Source organism: Pelecanus crispus, chromosome 20 (assembly GCF_030463565.1).
Source record: "Pelecanus crispus isolate bPelCri1 chromosome 20, bPelCri1.pri, whole genome shotgun sequence".
NCBI lineage: Eukaryota > Metazoa > Chordata > Aves > Pelecaniformes > Pelecanidae > Pelecanus > Pelecanus crispus.
In genome coordinates, this window is record NC_134662.1 from 1149197 (window position 1) to 1167957 (window position 18761).

At 57.0% G+C, this 18761-nt stretch overlaps 1 protein-coding gene across 1 annotated transcript; it reads right to left on the reverse strand.

The window, feature by feature from the left end:
* Nucleotides 1–5832: 5832 nt before the first annotated feature.
* Nucleotides 5833–13456, reverse strand: ANGPTL4 (angiopoietin like 4). Its single transcript, XM_075723898.1, has 7 exons — nt 12935–13456; nt 12488–12598; nt 11843–11975; nt 7287–7400; nt 7105–7200; nt 6534–6809; nt 5833–6014 (listed from the first exon to the last, which is right to left on the reverse strand). The coding sequence occupies exons 1-7, from the start codon at nt 13454–13456 to the stop codon at nt 5833–5835; spliced, it is 1434 nt and encodes a 477-aa protein (XP_075580013.1).
* Between the last annotated feature and the right edge of the window lie 5305 nt (nt 13457–18761).

Below are 18761 nucleotides of genomic sequence, written 5' to 3' on the forward strand. Positions count from 1 at the left end.
GCATCCAGACTAACAGCTGTCTATCGGTGGGGCTATCCAGCTCCTGCTCAGTGAAAAGCATTCTTTTTGTGAACCAGGCTCTGAAAACAGGGTGAGAAACAGAGCTTGCTGCCGTGTGGGAAATGCCTCTAGGCATCCCCATTGCATATCAGGCAATGGAAGCAGCTGGGAAGGAAAACCAAAAATTCATAGAACCAGGCTCTAGGGAAGATGCCAACTCCAACCTAGCAGTGGGTCAGGCCAGTTGCTCCTCTCTGACAGTGACTGCTGAAGAAGCGTGGAGGAAATCTTCCTTTTGGTGCTCAGCAGGGGGCACTGGGCTTTTAAACCTTCCCATGTCGAAGGGAGTTTTAACAACCAGGATCTGCAGGAAGGCGTTACCCCTTTCTCCTCTTGATGCTGTTCGTATCCCTGCAGGACCACAGCAAGCGGCCCTGTTGAGTAATGACTAGAGCACACCCAGGGATGTCGCGCATCCAACCGATGAAGAGTTAAATAGCATCAGGAGGAGCAAAGCTGGAACATGTTGGATGCAGAATCTCCTGGGAAGGGAAATTATCCCATGCTGAGTTTTCCACACCTGATAATGCCGCATCCAGTGAGTGGCTGGGTGAAAGGCAGGAGAGGAGGGTGCCTCCTTGCTGATCTTGCAAATGAGGCCTTCGCTTCCCTCACTTTGTTCTGGTTAAAATAGGCACAGCAGAAGTAAAATATCTTATTTTCATTATTACAAATAGCTTAATTGGTTCTGAACTGAATATTGGGTGTGCGGGGGGGGGGGGGGGGGGTGTTTAAAAAAAACCCAAAGCTTTTTTTTATTGGTTTGGATGGAAATTACTTTCTTCTTTTCTTCTTCCAATACCTGGGAATTTTTGCCATAAGTTTTAAAGAGCAATATATGACCGAGGTATCCTTGTGAGTGCCATCCAGCTCCAAAATCCCCTGGGGTAGAGTTTTAACATGGGCTGCAGGCAGTGAAGGTGATGACTTGGTGTTAGGGAAGGGATGCTGCCCCAGGGCGATGTGGTGTGAAGCATGAGCCCGGAGTCCCTGCATTCTTTGCCCTCAGGAGTCCCCCAGGCTCATGGTATGTTTGGTGTTGGAGCATTGGTGTCATGTCACCAAAACCAGCCATGTGTCACTGGTTGTTGACAGGTCAATGCATTTACAGACCCTTTCTGGAAATCACACGAGTGTTCTCAAATTGGTCGCCTCAGTCAGCAGAGGTCCTACAAGCCCCTAATATTTTCTTGACCTATGCTGGGGCACACACCGTTAAAAGCACACAGGCCTATGCCATCTGTTTCTTTTTTTTACATGATAAAAACTTACTCAAAATTGTCACCCAAGATGCTGCTTCTTGTCCTGGGTGCCTCAGCCCCTGCAGTGCCCCAGGGTGCAGCTGCCTGCCTGGGATACTTGAGCCAGGAGTTCCCCTTCCCACCCTCTTAGTGGGATCTGGTCCTCTGGGTGTCTGTGAGCACCCTCGAGGGAGCCACCCCAGAATACTCTGCTTGGGAAGTGTCCCTAGAAAGGGTGCAGGTGCTTGCAAAGCTGTGCCAGACACATCCACGGGAAACTCGATTTGTGCTCGATGCTGCTGAGCCCCAGCAGAAGAGCTGAAGTTACTGGGAAGACTGGGAGAGTCCTGATGCCCCAGTGTCCGCCAGGCACCTGAGGCATTTGGAGCGAGGGACAGCTTTGAAAGCATGACTCTCGCTGGCGCTGGCAAGGCCGAGGGTCAGGCCCTGGGCTGGAGGGTGCCTGGGGACTGTCACTGGGTGGAGAACTTCTCTTGTTACTAATTTGCCGTTTCTTGGCTTTGCACCACGTTTCAGATTCAAGCAGGGATTTGCCTTTTTTGTTTCATTGTAGTGCTCTGCGGCAGCCGCACTGGCAGTGGGGGGCTCAGGGCAATGCCTTTGGCTTTCCCCCTCCAGTGTCTCGGTGCCAGCGGTGCAGGGCGCTCAGCCCGTCCACCCAAGCTGGCGCAGCACTATGTATGCACAAACACCTTCCCTTTTTGCCAAACTTTGCAAAGAGCAATTTGGATTCCGCTGTTGTATAAAAAAGGGCTTGAGACCACCCTGTTGGATGTCCCGGTGGTTGTTTCTGCCATTCAGATGCAGGCTGGATTTGAAGGGGCCTCTGTGCAGCGGGTTGGGTCTCTCCTCACTTTCTGGGGCCACCAAACGCAGCTGGGTCAGGATATCGGTACCTGATGTGCAACGTCTTCTTGATCTAACGATGCTCTGCGAGAGCCCCCAGGTCCAAGGCAGCTGCAGTTCAATCTACTTCTACTAATGAGTCCGAGCCCCATGTTGAGGCACGCGCCAGCCCCGTGTCACCCTGCTGGCCCGCAGCCCCAGGCTGTCCTGCAGCGCTCCTCACCCCGAAAAGCCCTGTCCCAGCATGTCCAGACCCCACAGCCTTTAGCTGCCCGGCATGTGCTAAGCTCGGGCCCCACCACCGCCTTCAGCACAGCCCCTCCAAGCACGCAAAACAAGCAACAGCCCTTCTTTTCAGCTGCTCGGTGAGGTTTTGCTGGGAGGGCTCGAAGCCCTGGGTGGACCATCATGTCAGGAGCTGCTGCGGGGCCGCAGGCTGGCACAGCACGTCACGGCCCGTACAGGAGCGATGGCCGATTTTGGGGAGCAGCGGCATTTCGGAACCCGGAGGATGTCGGTGCCGTTTCTGTCGCTGTCGCTGGAGGGAGCTGCCCCACCCTTCACGGGGCTTCCCGACGGCACGGCAGGCTGCAGTTCCGGTAGTTGCTGAAAATCATAGAATCATAGAATCATCTAGGTTGGAAAAGACCTTTAAGATCATCCAGGCCAACCATTAACCTAACATTACCAAGTCCACACTAAACCAATTAAGGGCAGACTAGACTAAACCATGTCCCCAAGTGCCACCTCTGCCCGTTTTTCGAACGCTTTCAGGAATGGGGACTCCACCACCTCTCTGGGCAGCCTGTTCCAATGCTTGACCACTCTTTCCATGAAGAAATTAGGACTCCAGGGGGATTTCAGATGAAAACAGAGAGCCAGGACTGGCCCCTTCTGCAGAGGGACCTTGGAAGGGCCCCGGGACGCCACACACTCCGGCATGGGACCTGTGGTCGGGGGGCATTGACACAGATGGGACATGGAGACTGGCGCAGCCAAGCAGGGCAAGACCGAGACACAGGAGAAAGCAGCGGCTGTAGTTCCTGGGCTAGGCAAGATTTGGGCCATTTAGCCTTCCCCCGGCTGGTGTTTGGTACCAGCTGGCATCGTCCTCCTGGCACCTCCTGTAGATGCTGAAGATTAAATGCACCACAAGGGAGCAAACCCCAGATCTACCAAAAAAAACCCCAGCAACAAATAAATACAGCATATCTCCTTCACCAGTTTCTATTTGATGCATAAAGTCTAATCACTTTAGCATCCAGACTAAAACACAGCACTCCAGTATCTGCTGGTGCACCCAGGGACTAAACAAGGTTTGAATTAAGCAAATGGAACATTAAAAATGTATTTCTGAATGCAAGAGTGAGCAGATAGATAGCACAGAGGGCTAACAAATGGGTTCATGCAATTGTGCTTGGGGCTATCATTAACCCCAGGTTTTTCCCCAGGGAAGGAGGACAGACACAGGAGTTGGGGCCACATTTAGGTACATCAGGTATTTATACAGCTGCTCTAGGGGACTAGAGCAGTCTCTTGTCTCTTCCTTCTGTAATGAGCAATTTTTGTCCCCCTTCCTTGACCAGGTAAAGAAGCACTTGCTATTTTCTCCATCTCTGGTATCATGTCTAGGATTGTGAGCACAGCTGGAGTTTACCCTCCATCATCTTCAAGGCCTCCGCTCCATCCCCAGCTCACTTCATTCCTACATATGTAATCATTCCCCAGAAGCTGCAATAAATGCTTTTGGAGATGACTATGCATCTATGGTATGAGTAGGTAAAAGGCTACTATACTTACTGGGGCTTGTGCTGATCAGCTCTGACTTTAATCCATCCAGATAATTCAGACCTCAGCCTCTGCTCTTGTCCAAGCTGTTGGCACAGGGTTTTCAGCCAGCTACAAGGAATATCTCCCTGGTGCAAAGGTCTGCCACCAGGGAATAAGAGCCATCTCATCATCACTTGTAAACTTGCTGCCCCAGGGCCTGATTTCCAGAGGGAAAAGAAATTTAGAAGGCCATAAGCTTCAAACAGACTAAAAACTACTGCTAGGGGCTATAGCAGGGATTTATCTCAGAGAGCTCCATAAGGCTACAGCTGAACATTGAGGCCAGAAGGAAGCGTAGTGCTCGGGTCAAACTCCCAACACATAAAGTTTCTGAATCCAGAGTCCTCACATAGCTCCTACACATCTTCTACTGGTAAACCACTGGGCAAATAATCCAGGCAGGACAGTTACAGGCTTGTTTTTATTAAAAGACATCTTCAGAAAAGGTATTTTAGTACAAAAAAAGTTTAAAATACACATACTACAAACTACTTGCTTTTTTTTTCCCAGCATCAATGTTTATAAATTACACCACATTGTTATTAACACTGCATTTAAATACAGAAACAAATTAAAAAAGGAAATTCATCGACAAGATCCAACATCCTACAAATGACTATTTACAATATTTAGCAGCTAGGAGCTCTAGCACAGTAGTCAATATGACTTCAATAGGGCAGGATGCTTGGGAAGCCCCAAGACGGCAGCTTGGCCCTTAACAGTTTTTGGGGACCTGTTTTGCCCACCTCTCCCCAGACACCCACCCCAAAGGCAGAGGCGATGCTGTACATCAAGGGAGTGCAGCTCTTGCAGAGAAACCCTGTTGTCCCCTGGCCCTTTAGAGCAACTTTTGGGGCATGCATGTGGGACAGTACTACTCACTCTGCAAAGTACAGGGAGTCTGCTGGGAGAAGGCAGCCCTCCATGCTCCAGGGGGATTTACAGCCGACAGCAGGGCTGGTCCTGCCCAGGGACAGTCACTGCTCTGTACCTGTGCTGTCCTAGCGCTCATCCTAACCACCCCCAGCAACACTTAACAACTTAAGACTCAGCCCTCCAGGATCTGGCCCTCATGCAACTGGCTGCAGGATCCCATCCATCATCTCCTGGAGCTGGAAGCAGTTTCCCCAGCTCCTAACAAATTCCAGCACAGCCAGAAATACAGGGCTTCAAAGCCGTGGGGGTCAGGGAAGCCAAGTGAGCCTGAGGTCCCCTTCTGCACAGGGTGTCCTTCAGCCTTCCCACCAAAACCCATATTCTCAGCGGGCTGAAGTCAGCGGAGGAGGGCCTGCACAGATGGAGCTGCCAGAGGCTCACTACCCCACAGCACCAGCAGGAGAAAGGAGGCCCTGGGGGCTTTCATGGGAGGATACACAGGACATCATTTGGGAACAGCAGTGAGAGACGGGACACAGCGAGGCTCCATACCCAACGCTTGGGTCCAGCGTAGCAAAACACTTCACATGCTCCCCTTCCCCCCCAGCCCCAGCTCACCAAAACCAGCACAGAGGTGTTCAGACAGGACAGAAAGCACCAGACAACTTGAACTTGCTGCAACAGCACGTGGCAGGTTGGAAGACCCTTGTGCATGCTCTGGAGGTGGATCTCCCTGTTGGTGGCTCCTCTTCTGGTTTGGGAGCTCCCATCCAGGGGTTTCAGCAACGCAGAGCTGTTTTATTTATAGCTAGGAGCTGTGTCATGCCACTAAAGGGCTGCTAACCAAGAGAAATGCTCCTTGGGGGACTTCCTGGGGAGGGTGGGTTTGTTTTCTGTAAACACCAAGTGATGGAGCTCAGGTCTGTGCTCCGCAGAGGTCAAGTCTCAAGTGGCAGCTTTAGGGCTCTGCTTCCAGTGCTGCGGGTTGGATTTTCATAGTGGTTGACTTCAGCGGGTAATACCTGCCTTTCCATGTCTTCCAGAAGATGCCCTGCTTGCGCTCGTGCCTCTGGCGGGGGATGGAGCGGAAGTACTTCCCATTGAGGTTGGCATGGCCACAGGTGCTGAACCACCAGCCACCTACCAAGGCAACACAGAGGCAGGTTTAACTCACAGCACTTCCAGACAGAAAAACTACCCCAGGTTCAAGGCAGCTGCTGCCCCCATTTTCCCCACTTTTCCAGGGCTTTGGGACCTTACAAGACCACCTCATACACACTGGAGGAGTCCCACGCACTGGGAAACCTTTGCACAGATCCTGTATGACTTCAGGATGTGTCTGCAAATCCCTGCTGCTCTTCCTTGCATGCAAAACCCCCTCAAACCCTTCAGCAGCACCATCTCCAGCCTGGGGACTGGCCTCTGCTTTGCTTGAAAGGTTTCCAAGCAAGGTGGCAGCCAGCAAAGCTGTTACAAAGACAGAGTCTTGGGCCAAGACCTGAATCATAAGCCTCTCCTGGTTTCAGCATCCCTCCCAGTTCCCTGCATGACTCCTCCCAAGGATGCAGCTTTCCCAGGGAAGCAGGGGACAAGCTGGGCTCAACACCAAAGGGGTCTAGTCCCAGCGCACACCACTGGGAAGGAAGAGCTCGTACTGACCCGAGAGGTGTTTGGCACAGTTTGTGTCAGCTTTGAGGTCGTGGTCACGATCCCGAGTGGAGAAGGGCAGCTGCCTGAAGTCCCCAATGGCATTTTCCAGCTCTCCAGACAGAGGTCCCAGCAGGTTGAGTGTGTAGGCTGTGCTCTCGCCACCAAGGCTGAAGACAAACTGAACCACTTGGGAATTTCCCTCCCAGTCTTCCAGTTCAATCAGGAGATCATATCTTCCCTCTTGGACAAGGTGATGTATCTTCTCCAGGCCCAGCCAGAAGTCACCTGAAACAAGACACATTGCATTGGCTGCAGGGACACAAGCATGCCGTGCAAAGCAGACATGTGAACAGGCTCTAGAGACAAACAGGACACTGCAGCATTTGAATTGCTGTCTGGCACCTGCAGGGCAAGTCAGGAAGACCAAGGACTCTTGCTCCACAAGCAGCGTCCCCCCACCTCCTCAGCCCAACACTGTGCTCCAGCACACAGAGATCTCCAGGGTCCAGTAAGGGGGAATAACTTGTGCTAAGATATCACTTAGCCCACAATAAGAAGATAGACACCATCATCCACCTACCATGAAGGTCTCCAAAGCCATTCTTGTAGGCATCCCAAAGCTGGTCAAAGTCCACAGAGCCGTCTGTGCGCCTCTGGATCACTGTCCAGCCACCTTCTGCAGGCAGAAAAGACACAGTCATTTGGGGTTACCATTCGCAAGACCACCATGCAAAGTGCTGCAGGACATCTTCACTGTTTTACCTGTGGTCATGTCGCAGTAGACTTTGAAGGGCTGAGACCCTGCAGGCTGCACCTGGAAAACACCGCTGCTTTGCTGCCCGGCCAGGAAGAGCTGGTGGCAATCCTCCGGGAGCTCTGCAGGGAAAAGAAACAGCCATTGAGAAGACAGCACCGAGACCCACGTTCTCAGCAGGTTGCTCCTACCATGGCCCCAGCACTTGCAGCCCTGGCCACGCGCCTGGCCAGCTGTGCACAGTGGTGGCTGTGGCTCTGGACATGTGCCGGAGATGAGGGCCCCCGACTTCAGCATCTCTAAACACTGTGACCCTGTATCTTCCCATTTATCCAAATGGAGCTCCTTGGGCTTCTGTCCAAGGCAGAAGCCAGGCATCGGGCCAGGCTGGGGTGACCTAGGCTGGAGAGCACGGCTCCCCATCAAGGAGAGACCTGAGGAGCTTCCCAGCTCCCTCTGCGCCTGTGGCAGGCAGGAGCAGCCCATTTGGAACGGGGTAATGCCAGGGGCAAGCCAGGGCCAAGCATCCCCATCCCACCCCAAGGCTGAAGCAGTCTGAAAGGGCCTCAGGGGCAGAAAGAAACCCCAAGTCCTGGTGTCAGGAAGGCACCCAAACATCCAGCACACGACCTCTTGCTCCCAGCAACTGTGGTGACCCCCAGCCAGACGTCCCACTGGGCAACCTGCCACCAGCAAGCGCGGGGCCAGGCTGGGCTGACCCTTTTGCCCAAGACACACCGACCAGGGCAGGGAAGGGGTGGGTGGACCGCAGGGAGCCCCAGCTCATTGCACGAGCTGATTGCCCAGGGTGAGGCCACCCCCCAGCTTGCCCCCCTCCATCCCCACACCAGCCGGGCTCCCACCTCTCCTTCCGCCCCTGTGGGGACTTTGCCCAGAGCTGCCAGCAAAGCACCGTTTCAACAGTGCTGATAAAAGTCCATCTAGGAACCACCACCCGCAGCACTTGGGGAGAGACAGGGGGTAAAAAAAACCTGTTACAAAACCCGAGTCAAAAGGCCGCAAGAGGATGTGCAGGGCGCAGTCAAGGGGCTCTTTGTCAACTGGGACAGGTGCCCCCATCACCCCCAGACAAAGGGGGGTCTGTTCTGCCTGCATGAGGGTGGAATGGATTTTGGTGGCTCACAGCTGCTGCCAGCATGACCCCAAGACAGACGGGTGAGGAAACCCAAAGACAAGCCCTGGGCTGTGCCGGGGTGCTGGCTGCCCCCGCAGCCCCCCTGTGGGGTCCCCTTTGCGGTAGCTGCCCCCAGGGTGAGGGCTGGCACTGTGAGCCGGGGCAGCAGCAGGGAGAGGGGCCTCCCCAACAGCCACACGGCTTCATGTGGGGCAGAAGAGGGGAAAACGGGGTCTTTGAGCTGCTGAGGGCAAGAGCAGCCCCCACGGGGCATCGGGGAGCCCTGATGCTGCAGCAGTGGGAAGAGCGGAGCCACAGCTGAGGGAAAGGTCCAGGGGGGCCCAGGGGACAGCAAGATGACACCTGCCACCACCTTTCACCCATTCCCCCCACCCTGACCCCCCCAGTGAACTTTCCCCTCCTTGGCACAGGCAGCCCCTCTCCCACTGGGACAGCCCCACAGCCAGCTTGGCTGGACTCGCACCGCTGTTAACACCTCGCACCCCCGGGCCGATGCCAGCGCAGGACTGGTGCCACCAAGCCCAGCAGTGCACTCATGGGACAAGCCTGTGGCCCCAAGCCTGTGTGCACGTGGATTGAGGGCGAGCATTTTGCACAAAGGATCAAAAACACACAAAGCCACCCAGCGCTGCGGGGAGGCCAAGTGCAACCCCAACATCCCCACTTTCTAGGTGAAGGCAGCCAGGGAAGTCAAAGAAGGCTCAGGGGAAGGAAAACCCACAACCTGACCCCACAGCTGCAGCAACCCTGGCTGACAAGCACGGCAGAGGTGCCAGAGGCTGCTGGGCTCGCCCAGCCCCGCAGAGCTCCCCTCCTCCTCACCCACCGTATCTCCCAGCATCAGCAGGACAGTGCCCGGGCGGATGCTCAGTGCCCTCAGTGTGCAGAAGTCAACCCCATCCCTGTCTGTTTTTTCTTTTTTCTGGGCCCTGGCCACACTAACTGCATTCAGATCTCTTCTGTTTTCCTTGTGCAACAGGGACTTTCAAGCAGCTGAATGAGATGCAGCTGCTTGAACAGCCTCATCTCAATCTTTTTGTTTGAGGAACACACTCGTTAGTTCCAGTTCATGTTGCACATCCGTATGGCACCAGCAGAACAACAAGACCTCCTGGCTGCTCTGGATGTTTTTCTTTCCCTCCCACTTTATTTAGCTAAACAAGACGAAAGAATCAACAAGGCTGGCTGGAGCTGCCCCAGGCATGGCACGGTGTTTACCCAACAGGATCTCCAGGCATGACAGGAGGTCACCAACCTGGGATAAACACCCTTTCTTGCAGATGGCAGGGCATGCCTGGAGCTGTTTGCATCGCCTCCCCCTCACCCTCCCCAGCCCAACCCAATTATTTTGGAGTCCCAGCGCTGCAGGGAGAGCGTGAGCAGGGCTCTACCTTTCCCCTACTCGGCTGGCTGCCAGAGAGCTCAGGCTCTGCCTAAAGACGTGATCCTCTTTCTGCTAGCGATTAAACCTTTCACTCTCCAGGCTGCTTCAAGCCTTCAACTTTCACATGCTTGGCCCTGTGCCATCTCTGGCCTGAAAAAACTTGTGTTCACTGGATGCAAATAAAAGGGTCTTTCTGAAAGGGCTGCTGGTGGAGTTCATCGCTGTTCCCCGGGGCCATGCCGGCACTGCAGCTCTGTCTGACAATAGACAGGGAGCCGCCGGCACAAGACTTCGACACTTGCCTGCTCTAAAAGCAGCCACAAGCCTCCCCACGCAGAGGGCATGGGGCTGGCCCGCCAGATATTGTGTGCTTTAAGATGTGCCAGAAGACTTGCTAATGAGAGGAAGCCAATTTGTTTTCTGTCAGTGATATCAACATCAGGGATTAGGCAAGAGAAGGGGGAGCTCACAGCTGAGCTGGGTGGGAGGGAGCCAGTATGCCCAGGGTCTCCCCATCAGGGAGAACGCAGCACAAGAAGGTGCTGAGCTCCTGCACCCCCCGCCTCACAGCTGTGGGCCCTCACGGCCTCCCGCCATGCTTCACAAGGGTTGTTGTACCCAGCACGCATCAGCCGGTGCAGAGCAGACAGCACAGCCTACATCTGCCAACCAGTAAGCACCAAAAACCCAAACCCATCTCCCTGCACCCCACTTTCAGCATAACCGGAAAGCGGAGCAGGGTGGCTGGACTAGTTGGACTAGATGACCTTTAAAGGTCCCTTCCAACCCAAACAATTCCAAGATTCACTACGGAGGGCAAGTCATGAAGCAGAGCTGGGAAAAAGTGGGGGGAAAAGAGGTTTTGAGACAGTTTTCTGGCTTGCTAGTGCTGCTCTAGCCAAGGGAGGCCACACATAGCCCCAGCTGTGGGCTGGCTAGCCCCACCAAGCCAAGCACCAGGAAGAGTTTGGAGCCCCACGTCCCATCTCCTTGTCCACATGGATTCTGCAGCTCTTTGTTCTGCCCACCCAGTTTTCAGGCACACCAGTGACAGCTCCAGGCTCCACATGCAGATTACCATGTGTTTTCCCATAGCTATCCCTGCTTTAAGCCCTGGGCAGGATTTCCCCATGCATCCTCACCCTGCCTGGTTTCTGTTTGGCTCATGCTGGACATTGCCAGACAGCTGCACAGACGGAGCCAGCACCATGATTTAGCTGACATAACATGAGAGCAGCTGCTCCTGGCCAGCAAACCCTGTGGGGACACCAGTTCCTGTCCAGGAGGGAGGCTGCAGGATGCAGTGCAGCTGGGGACACCCACTCTGCTGCCCTTCGCTCTGTGGGAGCTCCTCCAGCCCCCTCGCTGGCAGAGAGGATGCTCCAGGCAGAGCCAGGAGTTCCGGATGCAGCATCCACTCTGGTACACATTTCCCATTGCTGTGAGTGTCTGGTGCCTTCACTGCCCGGGTGTTTGCTGCAGCTCAGCACCTTCCGCTAAGGATAGTGTGAGCCGAGGCACTTGTCTTTTATGCATGACCATATGAGCCAAGGGAGACAAACTTACAATGATCTAGCTCTCTTCTCACGGTCCAGGGCTCCCTAACTCTCCCCTCCACCAGCAGGCAGACTGAGAAGCAGACCCTGCCTGGTGAAGTGAGAGCAGGTGAACAAGAGTTAAATCCAAGGAGCAGAGATCCTCCTTTCCTGCTTGCATTCAACCCCCCACCTGCCAACCCTCTTTGACAAATACCTGCTAGCAGCATTTCTCCACTCCCCATTGCATTCTTAATATCAGGCAGAAAAATTCCTCTTAAATCCTTAAATTCCTGCTGGACTAATACTGATCCAGAAGGCTAGGATCCTGCCCATGCTCCAGATCCCCCCAGTCTGGCCAAACTCCCAAGCTCTGGTTTTGCAAGCAAATCTCACATCCTGACTCAGGACAACTGAACCTTTTGTTTCCCAATGGTTGCAACTGCTGCAGGTTTGCTCTGGCGTGGAACAGCACAGGCAGATACTCACTCTGTGTCAGCATGGGCTCCCCGCTAGCATTCTGGCTCTGGTTGGTGAGGCTGAGGCTCTTCTTCAGGTTCATCTTCCACTTTGGAGACTGTGTTTTGTTGTCCTTCAGGTGCAAGGGGATCAGTAGATTGACCTAAAAAAAGGCACAAGTCAGAATGATTTTTCTCTCAGCTCATTTTCAGTGCTGGTACTCAGGGGAGCTGATCAGCCAAGGCACCAGCTGCTCCCCGGTGACCAGAGCTGGGGCTGAACTTGCCTAGAAATCTTGAGGAATAGGAGACACCCGAGGCTGACAAAGCCAGAAATTATTGTGGTTTTTCACACCCATGCTAACGAGTTTGTTCTGCAGATAAACTCAAAGGAAGAGCCCCAAGAGGCTCTGCTCCCACACGCCAATTCCTCCTATTGCTCTGTGCAAATGCTCGGCAAGCTTGCAGTTTGCTACCCTTGCACCAATGCTGCAGCACAAGGACCAGGGCCACTGCCTTTGCAGGGTCCCCAAAGCCAGGGAGCAGCGGCACAGCCAGTTCTCCTGTCACCAGAGCGCGGTGCCAGCTTGGCTGCCAGGGCAGCTCACACGGGGGTCCCCACAGCATGCAGAACCAGGCTGCGGTCCCCCAGCCGCAGAGCGGGACAGCAGCTCACCTTGCTCTGCAGGCTTTTAATCTGCAGATTCTGCTTGTCCAGCTTGTACTGCTGCTGCTTGATCTTCTGCAAGAGCTCCTCGATTCGCAAGTTCTGCGCATCCATCAGGGACTGTGGGGGGAAGAGCCAGGTGAACCCCGCAGCTCTGGGGAGATGTGGCTGTGCTGCACGCGCTGCACGGAGCCCGGCAGGCCAGTCCCCCCGGCGGGGCTGGTCCCCACGGGTGCTCCCGGTGCCCCCAGGACCGTCAGGTGTCCCCCCGCTCCGGGCTGCCCCCCCCCAGCTGCCCCCTTCCAGCCGCTCCCCTTACCCCGGGAGGGTCGGGGCGCCCAGTGCCCTTCCCGCGGCCGCCCCCGGGAAGGCAGGGACCCCTCCCCGCTTCCCCCCGGGCCGCTCCCGGTGCCCCCGGGCGGGGCGGCTCCCCCCGGGGCTGCGGGCGATGCTCACCTGCAGCGCTCCCAGGTCCCGGGCGCTCTGGTTACCGGCCGGCCGCGCCTGCAGCGCCAGCCGGACGCGGCCCTCCAGCTGCTCCAGCCGGCCCTGGATCTCGGCTTTGTCGGCCGCCACCTCCTCCAGGCGCTGCCGCAGAGCCTCGGAGAGGTTGAGCAGCTGCCGGCCGCGGCCCTCCAGCTCCCGCACGCTGGCCCGCAGCCGCTCGCCCCGCTCCTGCGCCTCCCGCGCCTGGCGCAGCAGCCGCCCCATGGAGCTGTTGTGGGCGCTCAGGCGGCTGCCGAGCTCCCGCATCTGCCCCTTGGTGCGGTCCACGTGCTCCTTCAGGCCGTGGCCGAGCTGCAGCAGCCCGTGGGCGATCACGTTCACCTCGTCCCAGGAGGCGAACTGCGCCCGCCGCTCCTTGCCGCCGCCCGCCGCCGCCCGCCGCTCGGCCCCGGGCCGCCCCGCTGCGGGTCCCGGTCCCGCGGCCGCGGCCGCCGCGGCGCACAGCAGCAGCGCTGCCCCGGCGAGCTGCATGGCTGCCCGGCCGCCTCCCAGTGCGCGCCCCGCTGCCGCGCCCCCGCTTTTATCGGCGCCCGCGCACCGCGGCGGGGAGGGCCCCGGGACCGGCCCCTCCCCGCCCGCCTGGCCCCGCCGCTTTGTTCGCCCCCCGCCGCCGGCCCCGGCCTCGGGCCGCCCCGCACCCGCCGCCCGCCGCAGCCCCGGCTCCGAGCCCCGGCCGCCCCCCGCCCCGGGCAGCCTCGGACCCTCGCCGCTGAGCCCTGCCCGCGCCCGCCCTGGCACCCGCCCTGTCCCCATCCCCGTCCCTGTCCCCATCCCCGTCCCCATCCCCATCCCCATTCCCATCCCTGTCCCTATCCCCATCCCCATCCCCACCCCTGTCCCTATCCCCATCCCCATCCCCGTCCCTATCCCCATCCCCGTCCCTATCCCCATCCCCGTCCCTGTCCCCATCCCCGTCCCCATCCCCGTCCCCATCCCCGTCCCCGTCCCCATTCCCATCCCTGTCCCTATCCCCATCCCCATCCCCACCCCTGTCCCCATCCCCATCCCCATCCCCGTCCCTGTCCCCATCCCCGTCCCCATCCCCGTCCCCATTCCCATCCCTGTCCCTATCCCCATCCCCATCCCCACCCCTGTCCCTATCCCCGTCCCCATCCCCGTCCCTATCCCCATCCCCGTCCCTGTCCCCATCCCTGTCCCATCCCCATCCCTGTCCCTATCCCCGTCCCCGTCCCCATCCCCGTCCCTGTCCCCATCCCCATCCCCGTCCCCATCCCTGTTCCCATCCCCATCCCCATCCCTATCCCCGTCCCTGTCCCCATCCCTGTCCCTGTCCCTGTCCTCATCCCTGTCCCCGTCCCCATCCCTGTCCCCATCCCTATCCCCGTCCCTGTCCCCATCCCTGTCCCTGTCCCTGTCCTCATCCCTGTCCCCGTCCCCATCCCTGTCCCCATCCCCGTCCCCATCCCTGTCCCCATCCCCATTCCCATCTCCATCCCATCCCTGCTGACCGCCCTGCCCCTCGCCCTGCCCTGGGGAGCCTCATCCCCACCAAGCCCTGCCACTTGGTCCCCCCCACGGGGACCCCAGCCGTGGGTGCTGCCCCACCATGTGCCTGCACCCGTGTCCTCTCGCCAGGCCATGCCCCGCTGGGAGCTGCTGGCCTTGGGGTGGGTGTATGCCACAGGCACAGGGCTCCCAGGCCATGGCCTAATGGGTGCTTGGGGGCCCCAGGGTGGGCACCCACTGTGCGTGCAGGGCTCTGCTGGGTGGCTCCGGCCCAGGCACGGGTGCACACAGCAGGCGCAGGGCTCCCAGGTGATGCTCTGCGGGGTGCTGCCAGCCCTGGGGAGGGAGCACGCTTGGGGGCAGCCCCTCTGCGCACCTAAGGGGAACAGGATGTTCACCCCGCCAAACGCTCCCGGTCTCCGAGAGTGCCAAGGATGAATTCTTTCCCCGCCCAAGGCTTCAGTCATTCCCCTGTGAAAAATGTGCATCTTATTTCATTTGCAAGTGTCTTGGACTCCAGTTACCAGCTCTTCCCTCTTATCCTGCCTTTTTCTGCCAGCTTAAAGGGATTTTCAGTCTCTGTTTTTTTTTTCTCCCCATGAAGGAATTCACACACCGTGAAGGAGCCACTCTCAGGTCTTTTCAGATAAGAGCAGATGGAGCCCTTCTGCTCCCTCCTTGCTGGGTGTTTCCGCCCGCCGCCCCAGCACTCAGTCCCTCCTCTACAAAGCGCATCCTAGAGCAGGGAGCTGTGTTCCCATCCGCACCATCTTTAGGGGCTGGATCCCCACTTCCCACCACTTGCTGGGCCCTGCCCGCACGTCCGGCTGGCGGCGAGCCCCCGTGGGACCAGGGCTGCAGCGGGGGCTTGTGCTGAGCTCCCACCCGCTCTGCCCCACAGAAGCCCACAGCAGTTCTGCCTCCATGCCACTGCTGCTGCTCCAGCCCTGCGGCTCTGGCATGGCCTGCCCATCCCCAGGGGAGAAGCCTTTTTGTCTTGTCCAAAAACACCTGGCAGCAGGATTTATCCTTCCAGGAGTCCCCGTGTCAGCTGGGGGTGCAGGCAGGGTGGTGGCATGGGAGCTTCCCAAGGGCAGTGGCCATCCGTAGCAGTTTTCCCACCCGCACAGCTCTCCCCGGAGGTTGTTTTGCCAAGAGTCTGCGTTTGAGATCCGCCACTCTGGCTGCAGTTTTGCAGAGCTGGTTTTTAAGCCCAGCCTCTCCCATGGCACTCAGCCTTGCCGAAGTGATGACGTGTGCACCCAATACTTCCGTCAGCCAAACTTATTTTCCTGTGCCCAAGTAGGCAACTAATATTCAGGGTTTCCCATCTTTTTCCTTTGCGGGAATAAACTCCCTGTTGTTGGGAGCAAAGCATCTCTTTGGGGTAGGTGTGTTTATGCACAAAGGTGTAGTAGGTTCCTGCAGGAATAAATACCAGCCACCGGTTTCTTGTTCTTCTGGCTCTGAGCCGGCTCCAAGCATTTCCCAGGCTGCCGCTCGTGGAAAGGGTGAGTGAGAGGCCTCAGGGCAAGCACCCAGCAGCAACGGCACAGAGAGGAGTCACAGAGGTAGGAGCTGGCGAAGGAGGAATTTGGGAAATTTCAGCAGGCCAGAGACCCCCCAGCCCTCCTGCCAGCGGGTGCTTTCTCATTTATTTCATGGTCAGAAGGAATTTTTCAAATGAGGAAAAAGGAAAAGAAGGGAAAAAAACCCCCAAAACGCAGGTAGGAAACACTACAGGGGAAAAAAAAAACCAATAAAAAATGCAAAGTGTGGTCACTGCTTTTTCCATACCTTTGAGGTTTGGGGGGCCCCTCTGTGCTCACTCTGCTGCGGTTACTGGAGAGGAGCTGGGGACATGTTGGGGGGGAGTGATGGGGAGGGGTCACCCCCTGGCAGGGCGAGAGCATCAGGCTTCTCTGCGGGGCCTGGGGTCCCTGCATGGCACCTTGGGGTGCACCTGGCTGGCCTGCGCCCCCTGCACCCCCAGGCCATGCCCGATGTTGTACATCTGCCCCCGCTAAGGGACAGATCTGCCACTGTACCCGCCACCACCCCTGAGGGCTGGAGGGGCAGCCACAGCTCTGCTGAAAATTCCCAGATGGGATCAACCCCCGCAAAAACATGAAAATTCTTCTCTTCATGTTGGCCCTGCCAGTTTTTGGCATCCCAGGAGAGAGCGAGCTGGCAGGAGCCATGCCCACAGAGCCTGAAATTGGAGCAGCCAGCATCCCAAGAGCCCTCTGAACTGGGAAACACCGAACCCCTAAGTCACTGGGACAAACAGGGAAGCACAATTTCATGTGTTGACTATTGCTCTGGGTTAACGATGTCAGGCAAAACGAATCCTGTGTGCAGCTCCGCTCCCTGCCCTGCTGTTACCCAACACTGGAGCTTGTCCTGGGAAATAACGGGGTTATGCCAGGTGCCGAAGCAGACATGTTCCCACTGGTTATTTTCCGCATTTGCAGTGTTTGTGCTGAGGCAGGAAAGAGGTAACGTAAGAAGCCGAGGCCTGTTGGAAGCCACATGATTTATACACTTTCCTTTGGCTGTATTTGCTTATTGGGACATCTCCAATTTGCCCTGAGAAATATGAATTTTTAACGTACACAAATGAAAAGTCCCCTGAGGCCCTGAGCTACCCTGGGCTGTGAATGACCATGGGTCAATGGGAAGGTGCGCTCTGCAGGGCCGGATGCACTCAAGTTTAAATAGAGCTTAAAGTGGGCTGGCCAGCAGGGATTGATCTCTCGGGGCATTTCTCTGTGCCAAGAGGGAGCCCTGGTCTGCCCTGTGAGGAAATGGGCTCAAGCTGCGCCAGGGGAGGTTTAGGTTGGAAATTAGGAAAAATTTCTTCATGGAAAGGGTGGTCAAGCATTGGAACAGGCTGCCCAGAGAGGTGGTGGAGTCACCATCCCTGGAAGTGTTCAAAAAACAGGTAGATGTGGCACTTCGGGACATAGTTTAGTCTAGTCTACCCTTGATTGGTTTAGTGTGGACTTGGTAGTGTGGGTTAATGGTTGGGCTGGATGATCTTAAAGGTCTTTTCCAACCTAGACGATTCTATGATTCTATGAAAAGGGCTGCAGCCAAAATGCCCGTGGGGTTGTGACTGCCCAGCTTAGTTTGGGGCTGGGGAAGGGCGGAGGTTTGCTCCCGGGGGGATGAAGGATCTTTTACCCTGCGCAGCAGAGTACACCCCCAGGAGGGACCCCACAAGGACCCTGCCCCAGCCCAGCAGACCCTGCGGCCTTTGGGACACTGGAGCAGCCCAGGGAGCAGCAGGGCACGGTGGCCCTCAGGGCTGCCCCTCGCGTCTCCGCGTGCTTCCTCAGGGTCCCCCCGGCTGGGGTCATCCCCTGGCTGGGGTCATCCCCTGGTGAGGGAACAGCAAAGTCCAGAGGAAGTTATTTTTTGTGGATGTCTAGAGAGACAGGAACAGGGGTTGCTCCCATCCCCATCCCTATGCTTATCCCAATCACCACACCCATTCCCGTTGTCATCCCCATCCCCTCTTCCATGCAATCCCCCCGGTCCCGCTGGCCGGGAAAGGCAGTATCCCCAGCACGCACTGCAAGTAGCTCCTCCAAGCAGCCCCTGTGTGCCTGGCGGCACATCCCCAACCCTGTCCCCAACCCCAATCCCGTCCTGCCGGCCCGTGCACGACAGGCCAGTGGGCGGGCTGCAATGGGTGTCTTTGTTCTCTGCCTTTCTCCATCCCACTCCTTCCCACGCTGACCTGGCGGGTCACTGTGCGAAAGTTCAGCCTGGTCTGAACTCGCATGAATTCCTGCAGCTGCTCAGCCCCCGGGCTCACGTCACCGGAGGGATGGGAGAGATGCTGATTTACAGGAAGGTTGCTCACAGCTTTGCTCTGTTGTTGAAAATGGCAAACGTAAGGGAGACTCCAATGAGAGGGGAATAGGGCATATGTGAATTACACCGTCACTGCTTCAGGGATAAATTTAGGTTTTCCAGAGAAACGGTTATTCTGATTCAGCGGTGGTCAGGAGACATCCAACAGGGATTTCCTACCGGCCACTGGCTGAGCGCAGCAGCACGTCTCACCCAGACAGGCACTGGCAGCATTCCCAGCCGGAGCGGGCACCCCATCCGCCTTGGTCTCCGCTCAAACCTGGTCCCGGCAGTGATTTATCTATTGCACACCCACAGGGCCCAGTCCTGCTAGCAAAACAGTTCTGTGTGCTAAAACCCATACATGCTGGGGTCACTTATTCCCACTTTTCCCAAACATGAGTTTTTCTGGACCAGAAACCCTGCCGCTCCCTGCTCCAGAGAGGGG